This window comes from Oncorhynchus clarkii, chromosome 23 (genome assembly GCF_045791955.1).
Source record: "Oncorhynchus clarkii lewisi isolate Uvic-CL-2024 chromosome 23, UVic_Ocla_1.0, whole genome shotgun sequence".
Taxonomy (NCBI): Eukaryota; Metazoa; Chordata; class Actinopteri; order Salmoniformes; family Salmonidae; genus Oncorhynchus; species Oncorhynchus clarkii.
Genome location: NC_092169.1, coordinates 1,730,333 through 1,757,947, shown reverse-complemented (window position 1 = coordinate 1,757,947; position 27,615 = coordinate 1,730,333). Strand labels below are relative to the sequence as shown.

General features: G+C 42.9%; 1 protein-coding gene across 3 annotated transcripts in view; it reads right to left on the bottom strand.

Annotated features, from left to right (window-relative positions):
* The window catches only part of LOC139381392 (A-type potassium channel modulatory protein KCNIP2-like), a 220,530-nt gene that overhangs the window by 13,627 nt on the left and 179,288 nt on the right, over positions 1-27,615 (bottom strand). Inside the window, exons 1-2 of one of the 3 annotated variants that reach the window (XM_071124881.1) lie at positions 20,489-20,594; positions 18,921-18,995 (exon numbers count right to left, since the gene is read on the bottom strand). The exons of the other annotated variants lie outside the window; for them this stretch is intronic. Of the exons in view, the coding sequence (XP_070980982.1) occupies positions 18,921-18,995; positions 20,489-20,594 (181 nt within the window). Of the gene's footprint in view, positions 1-18,920; positions 18,996-20,488; positions 20,595-27,615 lie in introns of those variants that run through there. 3 annotated transcript variants of the gene reach the window in all.

Below are 27,615 nucleotides of genomic sequence, written 5' to 3'. Positions count from 1 at the left end.
GACAAAGGAGCAGCGTGATATGATTTCCACATGTTTATTAAACTGAAAGGCACAAAAACAATAAAGAATGAACGAAACGTGAAGACAATGAGTGCTCACAGGCAACTACACATAAACAAGATCCCACCAACACAGGTGGGAAAAATAACTACTTAAATATGATCCCCAATTAGAGACAACGATTACCAGCTGCCTCTAATTGGGAATCATACAAAACACCAACATAGAAAAATAAACTAGAACACAACATAGATATACTAGATCACCCCCTAGTCACGCCCTGACCTACTACACCATAGAGAAACAATGGCTCTCTATGGTCAGGGCGTGACATGCTCTTAGTTGGCAGTGGTCTTTACTTCAACATTATTATGTTTTGATATATTTCTAATACATTTTAAGACTTTTTTAAATTCCTAATTTTAAGGACACAAAATGGTTGAAAAATGTATATATATATGCCTTCTTTTCTCAAAAATAGCTTTCATTTGACACCCAATTTGACATGCTCCTATGAACTTCACATGTTGGTGCTCATGGGTCCTATTACTTGGAAACGACCTTAAGCTATCTGTTCAATCAAGATTCACAGGGACCTTAATCGAACGACTCAAACCCCACCAGTCCTCACATTCTCACAGAGCATAACTCATCCACTAGAACTCATCCATCAGATCTCCAGAACTCATCCATCAGAACTCCAAAACTAATCCATCAGAACTCATCCACTAGAAATCATCCGTCAGAACATCTCCATCAGAACTCATCCACCAGAAATCAGCCCATGTAACTCACTACTCACCCCATCTTATCACACAAACAGTACAAGTACAACCCAAGTACAACAATACTGCATCCCTCTGTGTACTAAAGGTTAAGGAAAAGAGAAGAAGAGAGGGACTTACTCTTGCGTCTCCATGGTAACAGCAACTTCACACCTTTTAGTAGAACTCCAGCAGTCTGAGGGATGAAGGCCATGATAGAGACCAGTACTGTATAACCCTAACTATACCAATACATGTATACACTTCTGTACTCTCTGTATTGTATATCAGTACACTCTATCTATCTTACTCTTTACCTCTCTCTTTCTTCCTGTCTCTTCCTCTCTCCTGGTCTGTGCTGGTCGTTGGGAGTCTGTTGGCGTCATTTGAAGGCTGACCAGGCAGCCCATTAGGCCTCAGATAATACATCTGGTCACGTAGCACAGTTCCAGTCAGCCCTCTGGCCCAGGGTGTGTGCACTTGAGAGAGCGAGAGAGAGAGAGAAAGAGAGAGTGTGTGTGTATGTGTGTGTGGATGGGATTCTGCCAGCAAGTACTGTACCTTATAATTTGTGCTTGTCAATAAAGTGTTTTGCAATTACAGAGATTGAGTTACACAGGTAAAGTAGTGGAATACAGCAAAGGAAAGCTCAGAGAAATGTAGGGTTCTCCTTTTTTCAGCATCATTTTTTATTTACTCCGGTCTGAATTAGCTAAAGAGATGGAAACTCTTTACCCAGGTGGAAACTCTTTACCCAGGTGGAAACTCTTTACCCAGGTGGAAACTCTTTGAACCTCTTTACCCAGGTGGAAACTCTTTACCCAGGTGGGAAGCCCGGGGGGGGGGGGGATTACAGATGTCTCATTTTGCTTAATTACTGGGTTTCACACACACGGACACACACGGACACACACACACACACACACAATTCTTCTTCCCCTACAGTTATCACTACCCCGGCCTGAATCACCACCTTCTACACCTACTTCTGCCCCAGAACATGCTACTGCCCAAGCCTGACTATCCTTTACCGAAAATCTACAGTTACCCCTATCTCTACCTCCTACCCTTCCCTGTCCCTGGAGCTTATCCTCATCCTAATCGCAACCTACCCCTGTCCCCAAACCTAATCCATGTCCCTAACCCGAAGCTCCTACTTCTGTCCCCAGCCCATAACCTTGCCTATTCTCCTCCCCCTATCCCCTGTCTCATATCCATCCCTCAGACCCCTGTATCTTACCTTCTGAGGAGAAATCAATGAGCCCCAGGAAGTGCATCAGTTTGAGGGAGCTACAGACCACCAGGAGTATCCCCACGGTTTGCAATCCCTCCATCTCCCACACCTCACGGAAAAACAACAACTGCATCTTGACACACTGTCCAAGAGAGAGAGAGAGAGATCTCTCCCTTCCCTCTTTCTTTTTCGCCTTCCCTCGGTCTATCCGTGTCAATCCAAGAGAGCCCACCTTAGCTCAGACCCCCTTCGGTCCCTCAAAGTTGCATTTATATCTCTGTCCACCTTGATCTCTCTCTCTCTTGTTCAGTCTCTTACTATCTGCCAGTAGAAAGCCATGGTACGTCCACTCAGGTCAGAAGTGATGACGATGTAGAGTTTCACTCTCTCTGTCCCCTACTCTGTCTGTAGTAGGTAGTATTGACATTGCAGAGTTGACTCGGTCCATAGTAACAGACCTGTCAAGAACAGCTCACAGGTGGTTGTCTGTCAAAGGTATAGAGAAGGTCCTCTGTAACTCAGCCCTACGGGTTGACCTGTTAGCCAGCCTAGTCAACTCTCATCAATCGTCCGTTACTTCTAACGATCGTTATCTGAACTAAGATGAACTCTCCAATATCATTAGGTAGTTAACCAGAGTAAAGAGGGGATCATAGTCCTCTGTAGATCTAAGCTATATCAAAGGTTAATGATTTTACTCTCACTCCTACGCACTTAGAATAAAGGGTTCTAAAAGGGTTCTTCGACTGTCTCCATATGATAACCCTTTTTGGTTCCAGGTAGAACCCTTTTGGTTTCCATGCTGAACCCTCTGTAGAAAGAGTTCTACATGGAACCTAAATGGGTTCTACCTGCAACCAAAAAGGGTTCTTCAAAGGGTTATCCTATAGTGACGACCAAAGAACCCTTTAAAGTTATAGATAGATAGCACCTTTATTTCTAAGTGTATCTACCTACACCCTTTTCTTTCTGTAATTCTGTTTGTTTCTCTTCCCTCCCTTTTTCCATCTCTCCATCCCCTCCTGCTCAGTCCCTCCTAGTGTGTAGTTGGGTCAGTTGCATGAGTTTGGATAGAGGGAGGAAAGAGTGAGGAGAGAGGGATGAAAGGAGGAGAGAGGGGAGAAGAAGGAGGAGAGGAGGAGATGGTGGAGAGAAGAGACAGGATGGTTGAGTCGGGGGAGAAGAGAAGAGGGAAGGAAAGGGGTGGGAGAGGTGAGGGAGGTGAGGGAGGAGAGGGAGTGACATGCAGCTAGAATTCACGTGTCGCTGGCAGCTGTGGCCAGACTCACAGATGTGATTCTCTTTCCCTTGCTTCCCTTGGCTTGCATATCCCTAACATACCCACATGGAGGTAGGTGTGTGCCAGTGAGCTGTAATGTGTAAAATTGGGTGAAATCTGACTCCGGGTGTATCACGTCTCTGTGCCAGTAAGATGCCAGACCTCAGGATGTTTAGACTGAATGTCATAATAACGCCACAACAGCCAAACCAACACCATGCCAACATACCAAAAACAGTAACAGTAAACCAACCAATTATACTAACAGACCAACCATAGTTCAACTTACCTTGCCAAACGAAGCAGACTGACAAACTATAGCCACAGTTAAACTAACCAGTGAAACTAAGTGATCAAAACTAAAAACAAACCAACACTAAACCAACACTACGCTTAAGCCTTCAACAAGTGGAAATATATCCACTCTCAAGGACTGTGGAAGATGAGTAAAAAGGAACAAGGGATGAGATGGAAAGTGGGTAGAGGATCAAGGCTGTGTGTGTGTGTTCTCAATGAATTTTCACTCAAAAAAGCAAAAGGGGGGTGAGGGGGGAAATAGTAGGGGTGAGAAAGGGGGGAGAAGAATGAGGAGGACTGGTCTGTCTGCTCAGTGATTAATAATGCTCCGCATGCACTATTGGAACTAAGCTCCTTGGCAAAAGCTCTTAGGGAACCACAGAACACTCAGAGACACCACTGAGCAAAATGAGTCAGATAAATCAGATAACTTCACTACACACACACACACACACACACACACACCTGTTGCTTATCTGTCTTTTAACCTTTTCCACTGCATAACAGTGCAAATGAAATGCCCCTAATACACAGTGCATTCGGAAGGTTTTCACACCCCTTGACTTTTTCCACATGTTGTTACGCCTTATTTAAAACGTATGAAATTGTTTTTCCCCTCATCAATCTACACACAATACCCCATAATCTCACATAATTAAGAATTCAAACCCTTTGTCTGAGGCCACTCCTGAGTTGTCTTGGCTGTGTGCTTAGGGTCGTTGTCCTGTTGGAGGGTGAACACTTTGTCCCAGTCTGAGGTCCTGAGCGCTGCCACCACCATGCTTCACCGTAGGGAAGGTACCAGGTTTCCTCCAGACTTTGCGCTTGACATTCAGGCCAAAGAGTTCAATCTTGGTTTCATCAGACCAGAGAATCTCTAGGAATAGTCTTAGTGGTTCCAAACTTCTTTCATTTAAGAATGATGGAGGCCAGTGTTTTCTTGGGGTCCTTCTGTGCTTTGACACAATCCTGTCTCGGAGCTCTACGGACAATTCCTTTGACCTCCTGGCTGGGTCTTTGCTCTGCTCTAATAGTATATAGACATGTGTGTGCCTTTCCAAATCATGTCCATTCAATTGTATTTACCACAGCTGGACTCCAATCAAATTGTAGAAACATCTCAAGGATGATTAATGGAAACAGGATGCACCTGATTTTTTTTAATTTCACCTTTATTTAACCAGGTAGGCCAGTTGAGAACAAGTTCTCATTTACAACTGCGACCTGCCAAGATAAAGCAAAGCAGTGCGACAAAAACAACAACACAGAGGTACACATGGGATAAACAAACGTATAGTCAATAACACAATAGAAAAATCTGTGTACAGTGTGTGCAAATGAAGAAAGGAGGTAAGGCAATAAATAGGCCATAGAGGCGAAGTAATTCCAATTTAGCAATTTACACTGGAGTGATATATGTGCAGATGAGGATGTACAAGTAGAAATACGGGTATGCAAAAGAGCAGAAAAACAAAAACAAATATGGGGATGATGTAGGTAGTTGGTTGAATGGGCTATTTACAGATGGGCTGGGTACAGCTGCAGCGATCGGTAAGCTGCTCTGACAGCTGATGCTTAAAGTTAGGGAGGGAGATATGTCTTCAGCTTCAGTTATTTTTGGAATTCGTTCCAGTCATTGGCAGCAGAGAACTGGAAGGAAAGGTGGCCAAAGAGGTGTTGGCTTTGGGGATGACCAGCGAAATATACCTGCTGGAGCGTGTGCTACGGGTGGGTGTTGCTATGGTGAGCAGAGAGTTGAGATAAGGCAGAGCTTTACCTAGCAGAGACTTGAAGATGACCTGGAGCCAGTGGGTTTGGCGACGAATATGTAGCGAGGACCAGCCAACGAGAGCATACAGGTCGCAGTGGTGGGTAGTATATTGAGCTTTGGTGACAAATGGATGGCAACTGTGATAGACTGCATCCAATTTGTCGAGTAGAGTGTTGGAGGCTATTTTATAAATGACATCGCCGAAGTCAAGGATCGGTAGGATAGTCAGTTTTACGAAGGTATGTTTGGTGCATGAGTGAAGGAAGCTTTGTTGCGAAATAGGAAGCCGATTCTAGATTTCATTTTGGAATGGAGATGCTTAATGTGAGTGTGGAAGGAGAGTTTACCGTGGTAAATGTCCATGGTATTTAATATGAAAACTCAACATGAACACAAATACAAAACAACAAAGTGAACTGGCAACGAAACAGTCTCGTGTGGCACAAACACTGACACAGGAAACAATCACCCACAAAATACACACAGAACATGGTTGCCTAAATATGGTTCCCAATCAGAGACAACGATAAGCACCTGCCTCTAATTGAGAACCAATTTAGGCAACCATAGACTTACATAAACACCTAGAAAGGAAACAGCCCTATAAACATACAAAACCCTTAGACAAGACAAAACACATACATCACCCATGTCACACCCTGACCTAACCAAAATAACAAGGAAAACAAACAACACTAAGGTCAGGGTGTGACAGTCTCATAGCAAAGGGTCTCATAGCAAAGGGTCTGAATGCTTATGTAAATATGGTATTTCAGTTTTTATTTTTAATACATTTGCAAACATTTTTTAACCTGTTCTCACTTTGTCATTTTGTGTAGATTGATGAGGGAAAAAATGTATGTAATTCCTTTTAGAATAAGCCTGTAACGTAACAAAAAACGTGGAAAAAGTCAAGGGGTCTGAATACTTTGCGAATGCACTGTATAGTGTGCTGCTGATGTCTTACAGTTGTTTGCTTGTGATGTTGATCATGTCATTGTCAAGCCAAAGCCAATTTTCTACATGGATTCAATTTCCATCTATTCTCAGTGATAGTGACAGGTCTGTGATATGAAGGTCATGTGGTGCCATGTAGAGAACATCTTGTTTGTCTGCTTACCTGCGAGAGCGAGATCTGAGAGGTTCTCTGGATCTGACTGCTGCAGGTTTGATGCATGTTCCAAATGACAGTTTGGAAGTCGAGCAAACTGAGAAACCTTTTCCTTTTCAAACCGAGTTGTCTTTATACTGCAACCATTTATGCTCAGACTGAAGAGACAACAATAGGATCATTATTTTCTATATCTTGATTGCGTGTCTGTCTGTATGTGTGCGTGCGTGTCCTGATATCCTGAGAATGTCCTCCATTTCACTGTAACTAGCTCAGTTAAATGAGCGGTCTGTCTGTCAGTCAGGACACATTCTAGAGACATGCGTTCAATAGCTCCCATTCCATGTCATACTAACACACACACACACACACGCACGCACACACACATTCTTGACCTGGATCAGGTCCTTCGTAGATTCTGAGCTTATTGCAAATGGCTGGGATAATCAAACACAACGTTGTGTCTGATGAAGATCCTGCTGAAATGAACTCATATTCCAAAACAGGCTCCTCTGCTCTAGCTCCTCACTGTGTAAAAGCAATTATTCATTCATCACTGTATTCTCTACCTTACAGGAGGTGGCGACGGGAAGCGGAAAGCTGGAAGATTGTTAGTTTAAATATGGAACAAGTGGGAATTGAACTGGAAACTGGAGGGCTGCTAGTTTCAGATGCCAGGTAAAATCTACTACCATTAGGTAGACCAGCATCTTACTATGAACACCTACAGTAACTGTAAGATAATGATATGTGAATACCTGGTCCTCCATCTCTGTCTAAACACAGCTTGAGGCAGCAGAAATGTTGACATTATTCCCCATGCCCTGTCTGACACGGACCTGTATCCCTCTGTCTATTTCAATCCTGTACCGTCTGTCTTGGTTTGATGACTGCTGCGTCCCTGTAGGTGTGTCTGTTGGCCTGCTGAGTAGTAGGTAGGGCAGGACGGACACACACACAAACACACACACAGACAGGCTTACACAGCCCTAGACAGAAAAAAAAGGTTGAGAAAGGGTTCTTTGCAGAGGGATAGGGTTCTACCAAGAACTGTTTTCATCTGAAGAACCCTTTTTGGAAGTAGAGGGTTCTTTGTAAGGCAAAAGGTTTTTACCTAAAACATTTAACATCCTAAGAACTGTTTTTTTTTTGGAAGAAAGGGCTCTTTGATGACTTAAGAAGGAAGGCAATAAGGATTCTTTCATAAAGAGTTTATTTCTAAAGATTTTTTGTTTGTTTGCATATCCTTGTATTTTTAATTTGTGTGATCGTCCTTGTCTATTAGTTTATCAGTGTTCTGTTACTTTTCATGTTTTGTGTTTTTTGTGGACCCCAGGAAGAGCACCTGCTGCTTCTGAAAAAGCTGATTCAAAAAAACGAATAATAAAGAAATAAAGGCTAATAAGGCTGGTGGAACTGTTTATAGAGGGTTCTGGGAGGAACCCTGCGAAGATAAAAGGTTTCTTGGTAGATCTGTTTATAGAGGGTTCTGGGAGGAACCCTGCGAAGATAAAAGGTTTCTTGGTAGATCTGTTTATAGAGGGTTCTGGGAGGAACCCTGCAAAGATAAAAGGTTTCTTGGTAGATCTGTTTATAGAGGGTTCTGGGAGGAACCCTGCGAAGATAAAAGGTTTCTTGGTAGATCTGTTTATAGAGGGTTCTGGGAGGAACCCTTCAAAGATGAAAGGGTTCTTGGTAAAACCGTTTATAGAGAGTTCTGGGAAGAACCCTTCAAAGATAAAAGGTTTCTTGGTAGATCTGTTTATAGAGGGTTCTGGGAGGAACCCTGCGAAGATAAAAGGTTTCTTGGTAGATCTGTTTATAGAGGGTTCTGGGAAGAACCCTTCAAAGATGAAAGGTTTCTTGGTAGATCTGTTTATAGAGGGTTCTGGGAGGAACCCTGCGAAGATAAAAGGGTTCTTGGTAGATCTGTTTATAGAGGGTTCTGGGAGGAACCCTTCAAAGATGAAAGGGTTCTTGGTAAAACCGTTTATAGAGACTTCTGGGAAGAACCCTTCAAAGATGAAAGGGTTCTTGGTAAAATCATTTATAGAGGGTTTTAGGCATAACCCTTCATGTAGGTTTCTAGATAAACAACATTTACAGAGGGAACCCTATAGAGGTTTTCCTATGGGGACAAACTGAAGAACACTATATGGTTCTACCTTCTTTTCTAATCAGCCAAACTGTGTATTAGTTATGATGAGGAAAACTTTGCCTGTGGCCAGACAGTTGAAACACCTCCAGATGTAGACTTCTACCTTTGGAATTATCCCTCTGAAAAGATAATAAGCTAATTCAAATATCTAGCTGTGTGTGTGTTTCCATGTGTGTGTTTCCATGTGTGTGTGTGTGTGTGTGTGTGTGTGTGAGTGAGTGAGTGAGTGAGTGAGTGAGTGAGTGAGTGAGTGGTGTGTGAGTGTGTATACTGTAGGTGAGTGAAAGAGGGAGGCATTGACGAATGGCGCTCAAAATTGGGTAGCATGTTTCCAATTACTGTGAGTAAATGAAAGGGAGATAATTTGCATAGATCATTAGCTTAGGGGATATAAACATTTTAAAAAAGGGATCTGAAACAAAAACAGATTAATTACAATAACTACACCCTTTTGGCATGAACTACAACAACGGACAAATCTGACTACAAAGTAGGAAAAATCTTCACTGTATTCAAAACAGAACCATGTTCGCACACACACATGCACTGAACTGGCAGCATTGAAGGATCTGCTTTGAGGATGTTGTCTTTTTAGTCACATTATCAAAGTTTTGTTGAAGCCTCCTTTCGAAGCCAAAATACAGCATTACCTGTACCGTATTCTGCTCAAACGATGTTATTCTTGCTCATTGGTACCTCATTTTAATAATGCATAATAAACTAGTCATTACAGTCATTAAACAATTCATGATTGGAATTCACTAACATTCCTCCAGAGGGCAGTGTTGTATAAGTCAAACGGAGCATTATCATTAACATTTGTATGTCTAAATTCTACCTCCTTTCTTTTTTTCTTTATTTCTTTCTTTCTTTCTTCCTGCCTGCCTGTCTGTCTGTCTGTCTGTCTCCCCTCCCTTTCTGTAATTGTCCTTCATTCAGATTGTGACTGCGCAGACAAACAGTGAATGAAGGATTATTGGCTATAAAAAGACATGCACGCACACACACACGCACACAGCACAGAACTTCACAGTATGGCATCCGGTTCTTACTGAAACGATTTATACATAAATATTATGTGGTGTTAATGTTATGATTATCATCAACATCATAACCATTTTTACTTTTTACATTTTTTATTGAACCTTTATTTAACCAGGCAAGTCAGTTAAGAACAAATTCTTATTTACAATGACGGCCTACTCTACACTGAGTAAACCAAACATGAGCATTGGCAGTAGAATGGCCTGTACTGAAGAGCTCAGTGACTTTCAATGTGGCACCTTCATAGGATGTCACCTTTCCAATTCATCAGATTTCTGCCCTGCTAAAGCTGCCTCGGTCAACTGTAAGTGATGTTATTAATGCAGCTTCAGGAAACAGAGCTGGGGAACAGATAAATATAGGGGAGGTAATAAACAGGTGATTGAGTCCAGGTGAGTCCAATAATCGCCGATGCACATGACGGGAGGAAGGCAGGTGTGCGTACTGATGGTGGCAGGAGTGCGTAATGCTGGGGTAGTGACAGTTACTATGAAGTGGAAACGTCTAGGAGCCAAAACGGTTCAGCCGCAAAGTGGTAGGGCATGCAAGCAGACAGAACGGGACCACTGAGTGCTGAAAATTGCTCCTCGGTTGCAACACTCACTACCGAGTTCCAAACTAACCTCTGGAAGCATTGTCAGCACAAGCACTGTTCGTCGGGAGTTCATGAAATGGGTTTCCATGGCCGAGCAGCCGCACACAAGCCTAAGATCACCACTCCCAATGCCAAACGTTGGCTGGAGTGGTGTAAAGCTCGTCACCATTGGACTCTGGAGCAGTGGAAAAGCATTTTCTGGAGTGATGAATCACACTCCACCATCTGGCAGTCAGACAAATTAATCTGGGTTTGGCGGATGCCAGGAGAACCCTACCTGCCCCAATTCCTAGTGCCAACTGTAAAGTTTGGTGGAGGAGGAATAATGGTCTGGGGCTCGCACTCTCGCACTCACTCACTCTCGCACTCACTCACTCTCGCACTCACTCACTCTCGCACTCTCGCACTCACTCACTCTCGCACTCACTCACTCTCGCACTCACTCACTCTCGCACTCACTCACTCACTCTCGCACTCACTCACTCACTCTCGCACTCTCGCTCGCACTCTCGCACTCTCTCTCGCACTCTCTCTCGCACTCTCTCTCGCACTCTCTCTCGCACTCTCTCTCGCACTCTCTCTCGCACTCTCTCTCGCACTCTCTCTCGCACTCTCTCTCGCACTCTCTCTCGCACTCTCTCTCGCACTCTCTCTCGCACTCACTCTCGCACTCACTCTCGCACTCACTCTCGCACTCACTCTCGCACTCACTCACGCACTCACACACACGCACTCACACACACACACACACACACACACACACACACACACACACACACACACACACACACACACACACACACACACACACACACACACACACACACACACACACGACAGGACAGGACCAACGATACTCCATATCTGAATCATGTTACTTTCCTACACCAATCTGAACACTCTGCCAGCCTCACAACTTCCTACACCACTCTGAATAGAATCTGCCAGGCTCACAATCTTCCTCAACGTACAAATGAGCAATAGATACACTTTTGCCAACTCACATTCAAGGAGTGGGGAGAGGAGGAAAGGAAGAGGGGTGGAGGAGTAATGAATGAGAGGTCCTTTGGCTGTGTGCCCGGGATGAGGTAAAAATTAATTGATTTATTTGGAAATCAAACGAGAGAGAGAGAGAATGGGAGAGACAGAGAGAAAGAGGAAGGAGGGAGAGAGGTGGAGAGAGTGAGACGAATATAACATTCTCTCAGAGTAACAAGTTATCAAAAGGATTGAAGATCAGCTCACTCAGTGTGTGTGTGTGATGTGTAAGTGTGTGTGTGTGTGTGTGTGTATGTGTGTGTTATCGTGGCCCTCCAGCCCCCAGTCAGCAGAGCAACAGTGCATCAATACGACCTGTTCCCCTTTTCACTGACAGAATTACAGTAAAGGATGCCACACAGGCAACACACACAAGTCTCTGTCCAAATCAGTCTGATCGGCATGAAGTAGTTAGGGGCTAATATTTGATTTGGAAAGGGAGATCACACAAGGCATCCTTTCATTCATGCATTATACCTCTGCTCGATCTGACTAAAATCATTGAGATCAAAAAACTTGTCGATAAAGGTGGTAATTGTGATCATATACAGTGTGCTGGCCTTTCTGTTCTTTTAATGTATACTTTATTAGCACAGCACCTAAGTTTTTGTGTGTATAACCAAACAGTTTTTTTTTGTACAGACGCAGGATCTTAATTTGATCCGTCTTTTGTTGCTGAGAATTTTCCTGCATCTCAGTAGATGTAGATGAGCTTCATGATTGACATAAATTCACTGAAAACGCACAATAACACATGGTTATATTAACAAGATTGCACTTTGTCAGAGATATGTGTATAGGTGGCAGGGAAGTCAGGCGCAGGAGAGTCCAACGGAGTGTAAAATGGAGTCTTTTAATAACTGTCCAAGTAACATGCTCCATAACACTAATAAGAAAAATGAATATAAACAAATATGGGTACGAAGACCCGTCGCGCACCTATACAAAACACACTACACTGACAATAAACAATCTCTGACAAAGACATGAGGGGAAACAGAGGGTTAAATACACAACAGGTAATGAATGGGATTGAAAACAGGTGTGTGGGAAGACAAGACAAAACCAATGGAAAATGCAGCCAAATTTTGGCCAGCTAATAGCCTAATCACCGATGAAGCAACATTATGGACTAAACATTAAAATCCTTTTGCTGCAGAATGTTTTTACTGCGCCAATATTGGTCAAATTAAGATCTTACATCTGTGTCTCTTCTCTCCACTATACACTAGGTGTATCAAACATTAGGAACAACTTCCTAATATTGAGTTGCACCCCCTTTTGACCTCAGAACCTTGTCAGGGCATGGATTCTAAAAGGTGTCGGAAACGTTCTACAGAGATGCTGGCCCATGTTGACGCCAATGCTTCCCACAGTTGTGTCAAGTTGGCTGGATGTCCTTTGGGTGGTGGACCACTCTTGATACACATGGGAAACTGTTGAGTGTGAAAAACCCAGCAGCGTTGCGGTTACTGACACACTCAAAGCGGTGTGTCTGGCATCTACTATCCCCAAGTACAGGTGTGCCAACCTGTAGTGTCATACCCAAGAAAACTAAGAGGCTGTATTCGCTGCCAATGGTGTTTTAACAAAGTACTAAGTAAAGGGACTGAATACCTACCTACACTACCGGTCAAAAGTTTTAGAACATCTACTCATTCAAGGGGTTTTCTTTATTTTTTTACTATTTTCTACATTGTAGAATAAATATAACAAATGATAGTCACACTAAGCCCAAACCAGATGGGATGGCGTATCGCTGCAGAATGCTGTGGTAGCCATGTTGGTTAAGTGTGCCTTGAACTCGAAATAAATCACTGACAGTGTCACCAGCAAAGCACCCCCACACCATAACACCTCCTCCTCCATGCTTTACGGTGGGAAATACGCATGCGGAGATCAACCGTTCACCCACACCGCGTCTCACAAAGACACTGCGTTTGGAACCAAAAATCTCCAATTTGGACTCCAGACCAAAGGACAAATTTCCACCGGTCTAATGTCCATTGCTTGTGTTTCTTGGCCCAAGCAAGTATTTTTTCCTTATTGGTGTCCTTTAGTAGTGCTTTCTTTGCAGCAATTCAATCATGAAGGTCTGATTCACACAGTCTCCTCTGAACAGCTGATGTTGAGATGTGTCTGTTACTTGAACTCTATGAAGCATTTATTTGGGCTGCAATTTCTGAGGCTGGGAACTCTAATGAACATATCCTCTGCAGCAGAGGTAACTGGGTCTTCCTTTCCTGTGGCGGTCCTCATGAGAGACAGTTTCATCATAGCGCTTGACTGTTGTTGCACTTTAAAAAACTTTCAAAGTTCTTGAAATGTTCCGGATTGCCTGACCTTCATGTCTTAAAGTAATGATGGACTGTCGTTTCTTTTCGCTTATTTGAGCTGTTCTTGCCATAATATGGTCTTGGTATTTTACCAAATAGGGCTATCTTCTGTATACCATTCCTATACCAAGGAAAGAAATTCCACAAATTAACGTTTAACAAGACACACCTATTAATTGAAATGCATTCCAGGTGACTACCTCATGAAGCTGGTTGAGAGAATTATAAGAGTGTGCAAAGCTGTCATCAAGGCAATGGGTGGCTATTTGGTTACTACATGATTCCATATGTGTTATTTCATAGTTTTGATGTCTTCACTATTAATCTATGATGCAGAAAATAGTAAATATTAATAAAAACCCTTGGATGAGTAGGTGTTCTAAAACTTTTGACTGGTACTGTATGTAAACATGATTAACTTTATATATTTTTTTAAACAACTGAAAACCTGTTTTTGCTTTGTCATTATGGGGTATTGTGTGTAGATTGATAAGATTTTTTAAAATCAATTTTATAATAATGCTGTAACATAACAACATGTGAAAAAAGTCAAGGAGTCTGAATACTTTCCGAATGCACTGCACATGTATAAAAAACTGCATTTTTCCTTCTCTCTCTGGTATACCTTCATATACTAAAGACCAGTGATAATTTGCATTGTTAATGCAATTGAACAAAGCCCCATGTAATGTAATGCAAAAAAGACAAAACAAAAGAGATCCCTATGGAATAGACAGCTGTAAATGCACATCAGACTTCCCCAATTTTGTAATTTTTACATTTTTGTTTTTTAATTGAACCTTTATTTAATGCTAGGGCTGGGGTCCTTTTTTTCTCAATTTCCGCCTGACTGACGTGCCCAAAGTAAACTTCCTGTTGCTCAGGCCCTGAAGCCAGGATATGCATATAATTGGTACCATTGAAAAGAAAACACTTTGAAGTTTGTTGAAATATTAAAATAATGTAGGAGACTATATCACAATAGATATGGTAGGAGACAATCCCAAGAAAAACAAACCGGAAACTTTTTTGTTTTGAGAGCCCATGCTCTTACAATGGAAAGTGTAGGGAAATAATGAAATCTAGCTCCCAGTATGCAATTCCTCTGGCTTCCATAGGTGTCAGCACTCTATGTTCAAAGTTTCAGGCTTGTTTCTTCCAAAACGAGTAAGAAATATGAGTTTTAGTACTGGGACACACTATTGAAAATTTGTGTTTGGGCGTGCGATGAAGACAAGACGCACCTGCTAATATCGGTTTCCTATTGAACGCACTTCTTTCCGTATGAAATATTATAGTTTGATTACATTTTAGGGTATCTGAGGAGTCAATAGAAATTTATTTTGACTTGTTTTAACAAAGTTTAGCGGTAGATGTTTGGATTCCTTTCTCTGCATGTTGAACGAGTGGTTAACTCAAATCGATGGCTCCAACTAAACTGACGTTTTGGGATATAAAGAAGGATTTTAATGTAACTTGTTGACTCTGAATTCTACCTTAGGGTTTTTTGGCTAGAGTACTTGACATTTCATATATGTGGTCCCTAAAGAGACACCTATGAAGTCGTAGCTCTTTGGTCTCAGGTAAAACAATAGCAATAGGGAGCGTTCATACTTTGTTGTCTTTGCAGATGACAATGCCCAGGTTTGTAAAATCATCAGTAAAACCCCCATGTCAAACTTCTAAAAAGCCTAATACATGTCAACACGTCCTGTCACACATCAGGCAATTCCTTGGCGATATCTGAGCGTGATTTACCAATCCAAAGCTCACTATAGATTCCAGCCCTTACAGGATTGGCTGTTGATACCTAGCACTACCTACCATGCTACTTGGTGGCATGGAGAGGATCTGTGTCTGCACCACGTGCTCTCACTACTGGTATCCACCCAAATAAAATAAAATGTTATTTGTTATTTGTCACATGTATACAACAGGTGTGTACAACAGTGAAATGCTTACTTACAAGCCCTTAATTAACCAACAATGCAGTTATAAGAAAACTACCTAAAAACAATTAGAAATAAAGTAACAAATAATTAAAGAGCAGCAGTTTGGTTAGATGTTCAGTAGTTTTATGGCTTGGGGGTAGAAGCTGTTTAGAAGCCTCTTGGACCTAGACTTGGCGCTCCGGTACCACTTGCCATGCGGTAGCAGAGAGAACAGTCAATGATTAGGCTGGCTGGAGTCTTTGACAATTTTTAGGGCCTTCCTCTGACATCGCCTGGTATAGAGGTCCTGGATGGCAGCATGCTTGGCCCCTCTGTAGTGCCTTGCGGTCGAAGGCCGAGCAGTTGCCATACCAGGCAGTGATGCAACCAGTCAGGATGCTTTTGATGGTGCAGCTGTAGAACCTTTTGAGGAACGAAGCTCTCAACCTGCTTCACTACAGACCCGTCGATGAGAATGGGGGGTGGTCGGTCCTCCTTTTCCTGTAGTCCACAATCATCTCCTTAGTCTTGATCACATTGAGGGAGAGGTTGTTGTCCTGTCACCACATAGCCAGGTCTCCGACCTCCTCCCTAAATGCTGTCTCGTCGTTGTTGGTGATCAGACCTACCACAGTTCTGTCATCTGCAAACTTAATGATGGTGTTGAAGTTGTAACCGTGCAGTCATGAGTGAACAGGGAGTACAGGAAGGGACTGAGCACGCATCCAGGGCACGGTTCTAGGCCCTCTCCTCTTTTCTATTTACACCAAGTCACTTGGCTCTGTCATATCCTCACATTGATTCTCCTATCATTGCTATGTAGATGACACTCAACTACTCTTCTCCTTCCTCCCTTCTGACACCCAGGTGGCAACACGCATCTCTGCGTGCCTGGCAGACATCTGAGCTTGGGTGTTGGCCAAGAGCAATCTTGACAAAACACCTTCTTCCCAGGAAAGTCCTGCCCGCTCCAAGACCTCTCCATCATGGTTGACAACTCCATGGTTTCCCCCTCCCAGAGTGCAAACTAGAGGAAACTGGTTGGAGAAGCTATAGGAGGACAGGCTTATTGTAATGGCTGGAATGCAATAGATGGAACGGAGTCAAACGTGGTTTTGATATATTTGATAACATTCCATTATTCCATTTCAGCCATTACAATAAGCCCATCCTCCTATAGCTCCTTCCATTCAGCCTCCACTGGTGAAAACAACCTTGGTGTGACCCTGAACAACACCCTGTTGTTCTCTGCAAACATAAAAGCAGTGACTTGCTCCTGCAGGTTTATGCTCAACAACATCCGTAGAGTACAACCTTTACTCACACTAATCCAGGCACTTGTCTTCTCCTGTCTAGACTACTGTAACTCTCCATTGGCTGGGCTGTGCCATCGGCTGGGCTGTGCCATCAAACCCCTGCAGCATCCAGAATGCCGTAGCTCGCCTGGTGTTCAACTTTCCTAAGTTCTCTCATCTCTCCCCGCTCCTCTGTACACTTCACTGGCTTCCAGTTGAAGCTTGCGTCATCTTCAAGACCCTGGTGCTTGCCTACAGAGCAGCAAGGGGAACTGCTCCTCCTTACCTTCAGGCTATGCTCCAACTCTACATCCCAACCGGAGCACTCCATACCACCTCTGGTTTCTTGGCCCTTCCAATCCTACGGGAACTGCAGCTCACGCTCAGCTCAGCCCAGTCCAAGCTCTTCTCTGTCCTGGCACCCCAATGGTTTAACAAGCTTCCACCTAAGGTCAGGACAGCAGAGTCCCTGCCCACCTTTCGAAAATGTCTGAAACACTACCTCTTTGAAGAGTATCTTAACTCTCACGGTGCGACCAAATTAACATTTCTTTCAAATTCTGTGCACTTTATTGAATAATTTACTTAACAATGGTTTTGCTTGCTTTAACAACTGTATTTCATAAGGAACTGGCTCAAGTGGGCGGGGAAACAAAAGGTGAATAGGCACAGAGGCTTAACATCGCAAGGCTTCCGGGGAAGCTTGCTAAACAGACGAAGCCTGTTTAAGGTTTGAGAAGTCAATGAGAGAAGTGAAAAATACTTCCTTAGTTGTTATTTTGCTTGAAATCTAAAGACACAACCTAGATTTGAGCCACTGCCTTAAGTAGTTGCACATGTGATTACTCCAACCTTGTGATATTGATTTAAAAAGAAAACATTATATTATTATTATTATTTTTATCTAACTTTTATTTAACTAGGCAAGTCAGTTAAGAACAAATTCTTATTTACAATGACGGCCTACCAAAAGGCCAAGGCCTCCTGCGGGGACGGGGGCTGGGATTAAAAATAAAAATTAAATAAAAATATAGGACAAAACACACATCATGAAGATGATGGCTGACAATTACATGCTCCTGACCAATTGTGCTATTTTGTTAATTTTTTTTGCATTGTTTGTTTTGAAACTTATTTTGTACATAATGTTGCTGCTACCGTCTCTTACGACTGAAAATAACTTCTGGACATCAGAAAAGCAATTACTCACCATGAACTGGAAGAAGCTTTTTCCTTTAACGAGTCCGACGAGACGTATATACTGCTCTCCCAGGAACAGGCCCAAATCCCCGTCATTTGCGCGAAGAAAAGATGAAGGAAAAGAGGATGCAGATCGGGCTGCCTTCTGAGAATCCGTAGGCGAGCGAGTAAACTCCCACTGCCTTCCGTTCTACTTGCTAACATGCAATCATTGGAAAATATAATTGATAACTTACGATTATCCTACCAACGGGACATTTACCATATTCTTACCAGCATGTCACATGTGCAACCAGATGGAAAAAAAACTAGACCACCTTTACTCCACACACAGAGATGCATACAAAGCTCTCCCCTGCCCTCCATTTGGCAAATCTGATCATAATTCTATCCTCCTGATTCCTGCTTACAAGCAAAAACTAAAGCAGGAAGTACCAGTGACTCACTCAATACGGAAGTGGTCAGATGACGTGGAAGCTAGGAATGTTTTGCTAGCACAGACTGGAATATGTTCCGGGATTCATCTAATGGCACTGAGGTGTATACCACCTCGGTCATCGGCTTCATCAATAAGCGACCATATGTACATATCCAACCAGAAGCCATTGATTAGAGGCAACATCCTCATGGTAGGACAGGTGCTGTATGTGGAGGAGGAGGGCTGCAGTAGGTATCTCAGATAGGGGGAGTGAGGCCTAAGAGGGTTTTATAAATAAGCATCAACTAGTGAGTATTGCGGTGGGTATATAGAGATGACCAGTTCACAGAAGAGTATAGAGTGCAGTGACGTGTCCTATAAGGAGCATTGGTGGCAAATCTGATGGTTGAATGGTAAAGAACATCTAGCTCGCTCGGGAGCACCCTTACCTGTCGATCTACAAATTACGTCTCCGTAATCTAGCATGGGTAGGATGGTCATCTGAATCAGGGTTTGTTTGGCAGCTGGGGTGAAAGAGGAGCGATTACGATAGAGGAAACCAAGTCTAGATTTAACTTTAGCCTGCAGCTTTGATATGTGCTGAGAGAAGGACAGTGTACCATCTAGCCATACTCCCAAGTACTTGTATGAGGTGAATACCTCAAGCTCTAAACCATCAGAGGTTGTAATCACACCTGTGGGCAGAGGGGCATTCCTTTTACCAAACAACATTACCTTTGTTTTGGAGGTGTTCAGGACAAGGTTGAGGGCAGAGAAAGCTTGTTGGACACTAAGAACGTTTTGTTGTAGAGCGTTTAACACAAAATCCGGGGAGGGGCCAACTGAGTATAAGACTGTATCATCTGCATATAAATGGATGAGAGAGCTTCCTACTGCCTGAGCTATGTTGTTGATGTAAATTGAGAAGAGTGTGGGGCCTAGGATCGAGCCTTGCTGTACACCCTTGGTGACAGGCAGTGGCTGAGACAGCAGATGTTCTGACATTATACACTGCACTCTTTGAGAGAGGTAGTTAGCAAACCAGGCCAAAGGCCCCTCAGAGACACCAATACTTAGCCGGCCCACAAGAATGGAATGGTCTACCGTATCAAAAGCTTTGGCCAAGTCAATAAAAACAGCAGCACAACATTGCTTAGAATCAAGGGCAATGGTGACATCATTGAGGACCTTGAATGTTGCAGTGACACATCCATAACCTTAGAGGAAACCAGATTGCATAGCAGAGAGAATACTATAGACATCAAGAAAGCCAACCAGTTGATTATTGACAAGTTTTCACAACACTTGATGAACAGGGCAAAATAGAAATTGGCCTATAACAGTTAGAAAAGGGACGGAGTGCTTTTGATTTGATGGCCTGCACATGCGCAGTTTGGCACGGGACGACCGTTATACCGATGACGTGTTTCTGCTCATGAGCTTAGCTAGCCAACGTCACTTACAAGTGTGATCAGGGATTTCTATTAGAGAAGCAGTTTCTGCCTATCTTCATACTGTACTTTCTTTGTTTCTATTATATTTTACAGCATATTTTATGCAGCAAGTTAGCAACAAACTGAAAATAGCTGTTATTTTGATAGGGTCATTAAAGAGAAAATATTAGTGTGCCATTCATCTTCATGACAAATTAATTAATGTTCCTGTATGTTCTCTCTTAATCTATCAATTTCTCTTTCAGTCTGTCAAACCTGACCTGCAGAAATTACGTTGATTTTAGTTGAACTTGCTCTGGTTCTTTTTGTGGGGGCTCAAATCAACATATGGGCTTAAGCCAAAGCTAAAGCCAAAATGGTAGCCAAATAGGCCAAAATGCCAAGTTCTCTGTAGTAGCCACTCAAGGTTAATATCTAGACTTTGCAATATTTTCTACTGATAATAAAGTGTAAGTAATTTAAATAAAAATAAATAGAAATTGTATGGAATTTGATTAAATACAATAATTTCAGAAATAATAATAACACACTCACCCCTCCCCCCCACACACCCCGTCCATTACCTTCCTCTCCTACAACTTCGAAGAGTCCAAACTGCTCCAGGACTTTGACGAACAGTCCCATCACCACCAGGACAGCTATCATCTCCAGCCCATCCAGACTCAACATCCTGGGGACACGATCTAATCAAAACGGGCCCAGGCCCATACAAAACCAGTCCCTTGTGTCGGATTACACCTATGTCCTTTGACTTTTTCCCCAAACAGAGCAGTACATATGCCTGTACCAACAGAGCTAAGCTGGGCCAACCAGATTCATGGTGGGTACACCCAAGTGGTCACCAAGTATCCACAAAAAAATCCCGTTATCCCATAATTTCCTGCAGCAACAGTTGAGAAAGCTGGTTGGATTTCTCTGATCCCTCCTCCAGAACCTGTCCTCTCCTCAGCGCTCGCTCTCCGCTCTCCCCATCCTGGGATCAGATGCCCCCCCAGAGCTAGAAATAGGTGTCCATACAGCCCCACTAATGTATCAGTCCTGGACTACCATCAGGTAAAAATTCCCCCTTCCTCCTCCAACATCACAGGGAAAGAGTGAAACTCTTCTCCTCTACTCGCTTCCCTTCTTCTTTTCCTTTCTGCTCTTTCCTGTCCTCCACCCCCTGTTTGAGTAAAATAATCCGGGGAAGAGTGCTGTCTGCTAGTCCTTTGGCTGTGTGTGTGAAGGAGAGATGACTGAGTTAGGTAGATGCGGGAGACAGCGGGAGAGAGAGTGAAGGGGAGGCGGGAGAGTTAGAGAGAGAGAGAGAGAGAGACAGGGAGGAGAAGGAGGTATGCCCAGTGATATTACTTTCATTGATTTGCCAAATGTGGTTTCCAAGGTAACTGGCTGAAAATGTTTGGGAGAACCAAACTCGACAACATGCATGACTACAGAAACAACATTTAATCTCGCTTTTAAAGAAATAACTATTTCACTACGACAGAAATAACGGTTTAACTTTTTAAATAAATGTCTAGTTAGACGTTTTTGTCAGTCTCAATACACTCTCTTGCAGTATGCAGTAAACCTCTACCGAAATAATGAATGCAGTATTATCTAGCATTATCTAGGTTACGTAAACACCAACACAAATTCCCTTCAGTATTAGCTTGAGGAGAAACAGCAACAGATGCATCTTAGCAAAGAGTGGGTGGAGGCAACAGTTAGATGGAGGAGCACTGGTAAAATTGAATGGCTTAGACTGATGTTTAATCAAAACAATGAATCACAAAGATGGACCCAATCACAAGAAGGTAGAGACAGATCCAGAGTACCAGACTAGTATTTCACTACATTACAGGGGGAAAGAGGAATGGAGTGAAACAAATAGAGAGTGGATGAGAGCAGAAAAAGATGAAAGAAAGAAAATAAGAGTGAAAGAGAGAGATGAGAGGGTCACTCCTCCCCACTTGTGAGTGTAACTCTACCTTATTCATTTCTGTATTCTCTCCTAGACCAGGGTTTCCCAAACTCGATCCTGGGACCCAACATGGGTGCACATTTTGTTTTTTGCCCTAGCACTACACTGCTGATTAAAATAATCAAAGCTGGATGACGAGTCAGTTATTTAAATCAGCTGTGTAGTGTTAGGGCAAAGAGCTCTTCTCCCATGCTTTGTGAATACAGAAAGCACCCCATTGCTGGTCAACTAAAATAAAATGCAAATAATAAATGTATTATATATATATATATATATATATATATATATATATATATATATATATATATATATATATATATATATATATACACAGTTCCTTCGGAAAGTATTCAGACCACTTGACTTTTTCACCTTTTTGTTATGTTACAGCCTTAATCTAAAATGTATTACATAAAATAAAAATCCTCATCAATCTACACACAATATCCCATAATGACAAAACAAAAACAAGCTTTAATTTAAAAAAAAATAATAATTACCCGATATAAATAATTATTCAGACCCTTTGCAATGAGACTCGAAAATTAAGTTCAGGTGCATCCTGTTGCCATGTTTCTACAACTTGATTGGAGTTCACGTGAAGTAAATTCAATTGATGGGACATGATTTGGAAAGGCAAACACCTGTCTATATAAGGTTCCAAAGTTGACACTGCATGTCAGAGCAAAAACCAAGACGAGGTCGAAGGAATTGTCCATAGAGCTCCGAGACAGGATTGTGTTGTGGTACAGATCTGGGTAAGGATACCAAAAAAACGATGGTCACTCTGAAAGAGCTCCAAAGTTCCTCTGTGGAGATGGGAGAACCTTCCAAAAGGACAACCACATCTGCAGCACTCCACCAATCAGGCCTTTATGGTAGAGTGGCCAGTTGGAAGCCACTCCTCAGTAAAAGGCACCACAGCCCGTTTGAATTTTGCCAAAAGACACCTAAAGACTCTCTGACCATGAGAAACAAGATTATCTGGTCTGATTAAACCAGATTGAACTTTTTGGCCTGGATGCCAAATGTTATGTCTGGAGCAAACTTGGCACCCTCCCTAAAGTGAAGAAAGGTGGTGGCAGCATCATGCTGTGAGGATGTTTGTCAGTGGCAGGGACTGGGAGACAAGTCAGGATTGAGGAAAAGATGAACGGAGCAAAGTACAGAGAGATCCTTGATGAAAATCTGCTCCAGAACACTCAGGACCTCAGACTGGGGTGAAGTTTCACCTTCCAACAGGACAACGACACTAAGCACACAACCAAGACAACGCAGGAGTGGCTTCGGAAAAGCTGACCACGACTCCATTTTGTTGCTTCCTGCCTACAGACAGAAACTAAAACAAGAAGCTCCCGCGCTCAGGTCTGTTCAACGCTGGTCCGACCAATCTGATTCTACGCTTCAAGACTGCTTCGATCACGTGGATTGGGATATGTTCCGCATTGCGTCCAACAACAACATTGACGAATACGCTGATTCGGTGAGCGAGTTCATTAGAAAGTGCATTGATGATGTCGTTCCCATAGCAACGATTAAAACATTCCCAAACCAGAAACCGTGGATTGGTGGCAGCATTTGCGTGAAACTGAAAGCGCGAACCACTGCTTTTAACCAGAGAAAGGTGACCGGAAACATGACCGAATACAAACAGTGTAGCTATTCCCTCCAAAAGACAATCAAACAAGCTAAGCATCAGTATAGAGACAAAGTAGAGTCACAATTCAACAGCACAGACACAAGAGGTATGTGGCAGGGTCTACAGTCAATCACGGATTACAAAAAGAAAACCAGCCACGTCACGGACCAGGATGTCTTGCTCCCAGGCAGACTAAATAACTTTTTTGCCCGCTTTGAGGACAATACAGTGCCACTGACACGGCCCGCAACCAAAACCTGCGGACTCTCCTTCACTGCAGCCGACATGAGGAAAACATTTAAACGTGTTAAACCTCGCAAGGCTGCAGGCCCAGACGGCATCCCCAGCCGCGTCCTCAGAGCATGCGCAGACCAGCTGGCTGGTGTGTCTACGGACATTTTCAATCAAACCTTTTCCCAGTCTGCTGTTCCCACATGCTTCAAGAGGGCCACCATTGTCCCTGTTCCCAAGAAAGCTAAGGTAACTGAGCTAAACGACTACCGCCCCGTAGCACTCACTTCCGTCATCATGAAGTGCTTTGAGAGACTAGTCAAGGACCATATCACCTCCAACCTACCTGACACCCTAGATCCACTCCAATTTGCTTACCGCCCAAATAGGTCCACAGACGATGCAATCTCAACCACACTGCACACTGCCCTAACCCATCTGAACAAGAGGAATACCTATGTGAGAATGCTGTTCATCGACTACAGCTCAGCATTTAACACCATAGTACTCCCCAAACTCGTCATCAAGCTCGAGACCCTGGGTCTCGACCCCGCCCTGTGCAACTGGGTACTGGACTTCCTGACGGACCGCCCCCAAATGGTGAGGGTAGGTAACAACATCTCCACCTTGCTGATCCTCAACACTGGGGCCCCACAAGGGTGCGTTCTGAGCCCTCTCCTGTACTCCCTGTTCACCCATGACTGCGTGGCCATGCACGCCTCCAACTCAATCATCAAGTTTGCGGACGACACTACAGTGGTAGGCTTGATTACCAACAACGACGAGACGGCCTACAGGGAGAAGGTGAGGGCCCTCGGAGTGTGGTGTCAGGAAAATAACCTCACACTCAACATCAACAAAACAAAGGAGATGATTGTGGACTTCAGGCACCCCCCTATCCACATCGACGGGACAGTAGTGGAGAGGGTAGTAAGTTTTAAGATCCTCGGCGTACACATCACGGACAAACTGAATTGGTCCAACCACACAGACAGCGTCGTGAAGAAGGCGCAGCAGCGCCTCTTCAACCTCAGGAGGCTGAAGAAATTTGGCTTGTCACCAAAAGCACTCACAAACTTCTACAGATGCACAATCGAGAGCATCCTGTCAGGCTGTATCACTGCCTGGTAAGGCAACTGCTCCGCCCACAACCGGAAGGCTCTCCAGAGGGTAGTGAGGTCTGCACAACGCATCACCGAGGGCAAACTACCTGCCCTCCAGGACACCTACACCACCCGATGTCACAGGAAGGCCATAAAGATCATCAAGGACAACAACCACCCGAGCCACTGCCTGTTCACCCCGCTATCATCCAGAAGGCGAGGTCAGTACAGGTACATCAAAGCTGGGACCGAGAGACTGAAAAACAGCTTCTATCTCAAGGCCATCAGACTGTTAAACAGCCACCACTAACATTGAGTGGCTGCTGCCAACACACTGACTCAACTCCAGCCCCTTTAATAATAGGAATTGATGTAAATTGATGTAAAATATATCACTAGCCACTTTAAACAATGCTACTTAATATAATGTTTACATACCCTACATTACTCATCTCATATGTATGTGTTTATACTGTACCCTATATCATCTACTGCATCTTTATATAATATATGTGTCACTAGCCACTTTAAACTATGCCACTTTGTTTACATACCCTACATTACTCATCTCATATGTTTATACTGTACTCGATACCATCTACTGCATCTTGCCTACGCCGTTCTGTTCCATCACTCATTCATATAGCTTTATGTACATATTCTTTATCCCTTTACACTTGTGTGTATAAGGTAGTAGTTTTGGAATTGTTAGGTTAGATTACTCGTTGGTCATTACTGCATTGTCGGAACTAGAAGCACAAGCATTTCGCTACACTCGCATTAACATCTGCTAACCATGTGTATGTGACAAATAGATTTGATTTAAGTCTCTGAATGTCCTTGAGTGGCCCAGCGATAACCTGGACTTGAAACCGATCAAACATCTCTGGAGAGACCTGAACATAGCTGTGAAGCGATGCTCCCCATCCAACCTGACAGAGTTTGAGAGGATCTGCAGAGAAGAATGGGATAAACTCCCCAAATACAGGTGTGCCAAGCTTCTAGCATCATACCCAAGAAGAACCGAGGCTGTAATCGCTGCCAAAGGTGCTTCAACAAAGTACTGAGTAAAGGGTCTGAATATTTATGTAAATGTTGTATTTCAGTTTTTTTAAACAGTTTTCTGCTTCATCATTATGGGGTATTGTTTTTAGATTGATGAGGGAAAAAAACAATGTCATCCATTTCATGATGAGGCTGTAACGTAACAAAATGTGGAAAAAGTCAATGGGTCTGAATACTTTCCGAATGCGCTGTAAATGTGATATTTCAGTTTATTTTATTTTATAAAGTTGCAAAAATGTCTAAAGACCTGTTTTTCCTTTGTCATTATGGGGTATTGTGTGTAGATTGATGAGGGGGAGAAACGATTTAATACATTTTAGAATAAGGCTGTAACGTAATAAAATGTGGAAAAACTCTAGTGGTCTGAATACTTTCCGAATGAACTGTAACAGCACTGGTAAAGCATTCTCTATCTCTCTCAATTCAATGCACGGGGCTGTATAGGCATGGGAAACATAAGTTTACATTACCCAAAGCAAGTGAAATAGATAATAAACAAAAGTGAAATAAACAATACAAAATGTACAGTAAACATTACACTCACAATAGTCCCAAAATAATAAAGACATTTAAAATGTCATAGTTTGTCTATATACAGTGCTGTAACGATGTGAAAATAGTTAAAGTAAACAGGGAAAAATTAATAAACATAAATATGGGTTGTCTTTACAATGGTGTTTGTTTTTCACTGGTTGGCCTTTTCTTGTGGCAACAGGTCACACATCTTGCTGCTGTGATTGCACACTGTGTCATTTCACCCAATAGATATGGGAGTTTATCAAAATTGGATTTGTTTTCGAATTCTTTGTGGGTCTGTGTAATCTGAGGGAAATATGTGTCTCTAATATGGTCATCCATTTGGCATCAGGTTAGGAAGTAGCTCAGTTTCCACCTCATTTTGTGGGCAGTGTGCACATTGCCTGTCTTCTCTTGGGAGCCATGTCTACCTACGGTGACCTTTCTGAATAGCAAGGCTATGCTCACTGAGTCTGTACATAGTCAAAGCATTTTGGGTCAGTCACAGTGGTCAGGTATTCTGCCACTGTGTACTCTCTGTTAAGGACCAAAAAGCATTCTAGTTTGCTCTGTTGTTTTGTTAATTCTTTTCAATGTGCAAGTAATTATATATATTTTTTTCTCATGAATTGGTTGGGTCTAATTGTGTCGCTGGTCCTGGGGCTCTGTGAACAGAGCCCCAGGACCAGTTTGCTTAGGGGACTCTTCTTCAGGTTAATTTCTCTGAAGGTGATGGCTTTGTTAATTGCTTCCTTTTAGGTGGTTGTAGAATTTAACGTCTCTTTACTGGATATCGGCCTAATTCTGCTCTGCATGCATTATTTGGTGTTTTAAATTGTACACAGACTCTCTCTCTCTCTCTCTCTCTCTCTGTGTGCATGCTGGGAGTGTTTGTAGTTGAGAAGCAGTGATGAGGGCTCTGTTCTTACTTACTTTCTTGCTTCTTTATTTTGACTTTTTTTTCCCCAAAAATGTTTTTGTATGGTGTGCCATACGGTGTACTAAACTAACGCACTGTTAGTTTAGTGGTACCCACTGTTTTTGTTCAAAGTTAGAGATGAAGGGGACAGAGTTTTGGTTTCCTGGGGTTTGAATAGCGTGTTGTGCGCGAATGCTTCGCAGCCTAGTGCGGAGGAGACGCTGTCGTTAGGGCATGAATTCAGGTGTGTTCCT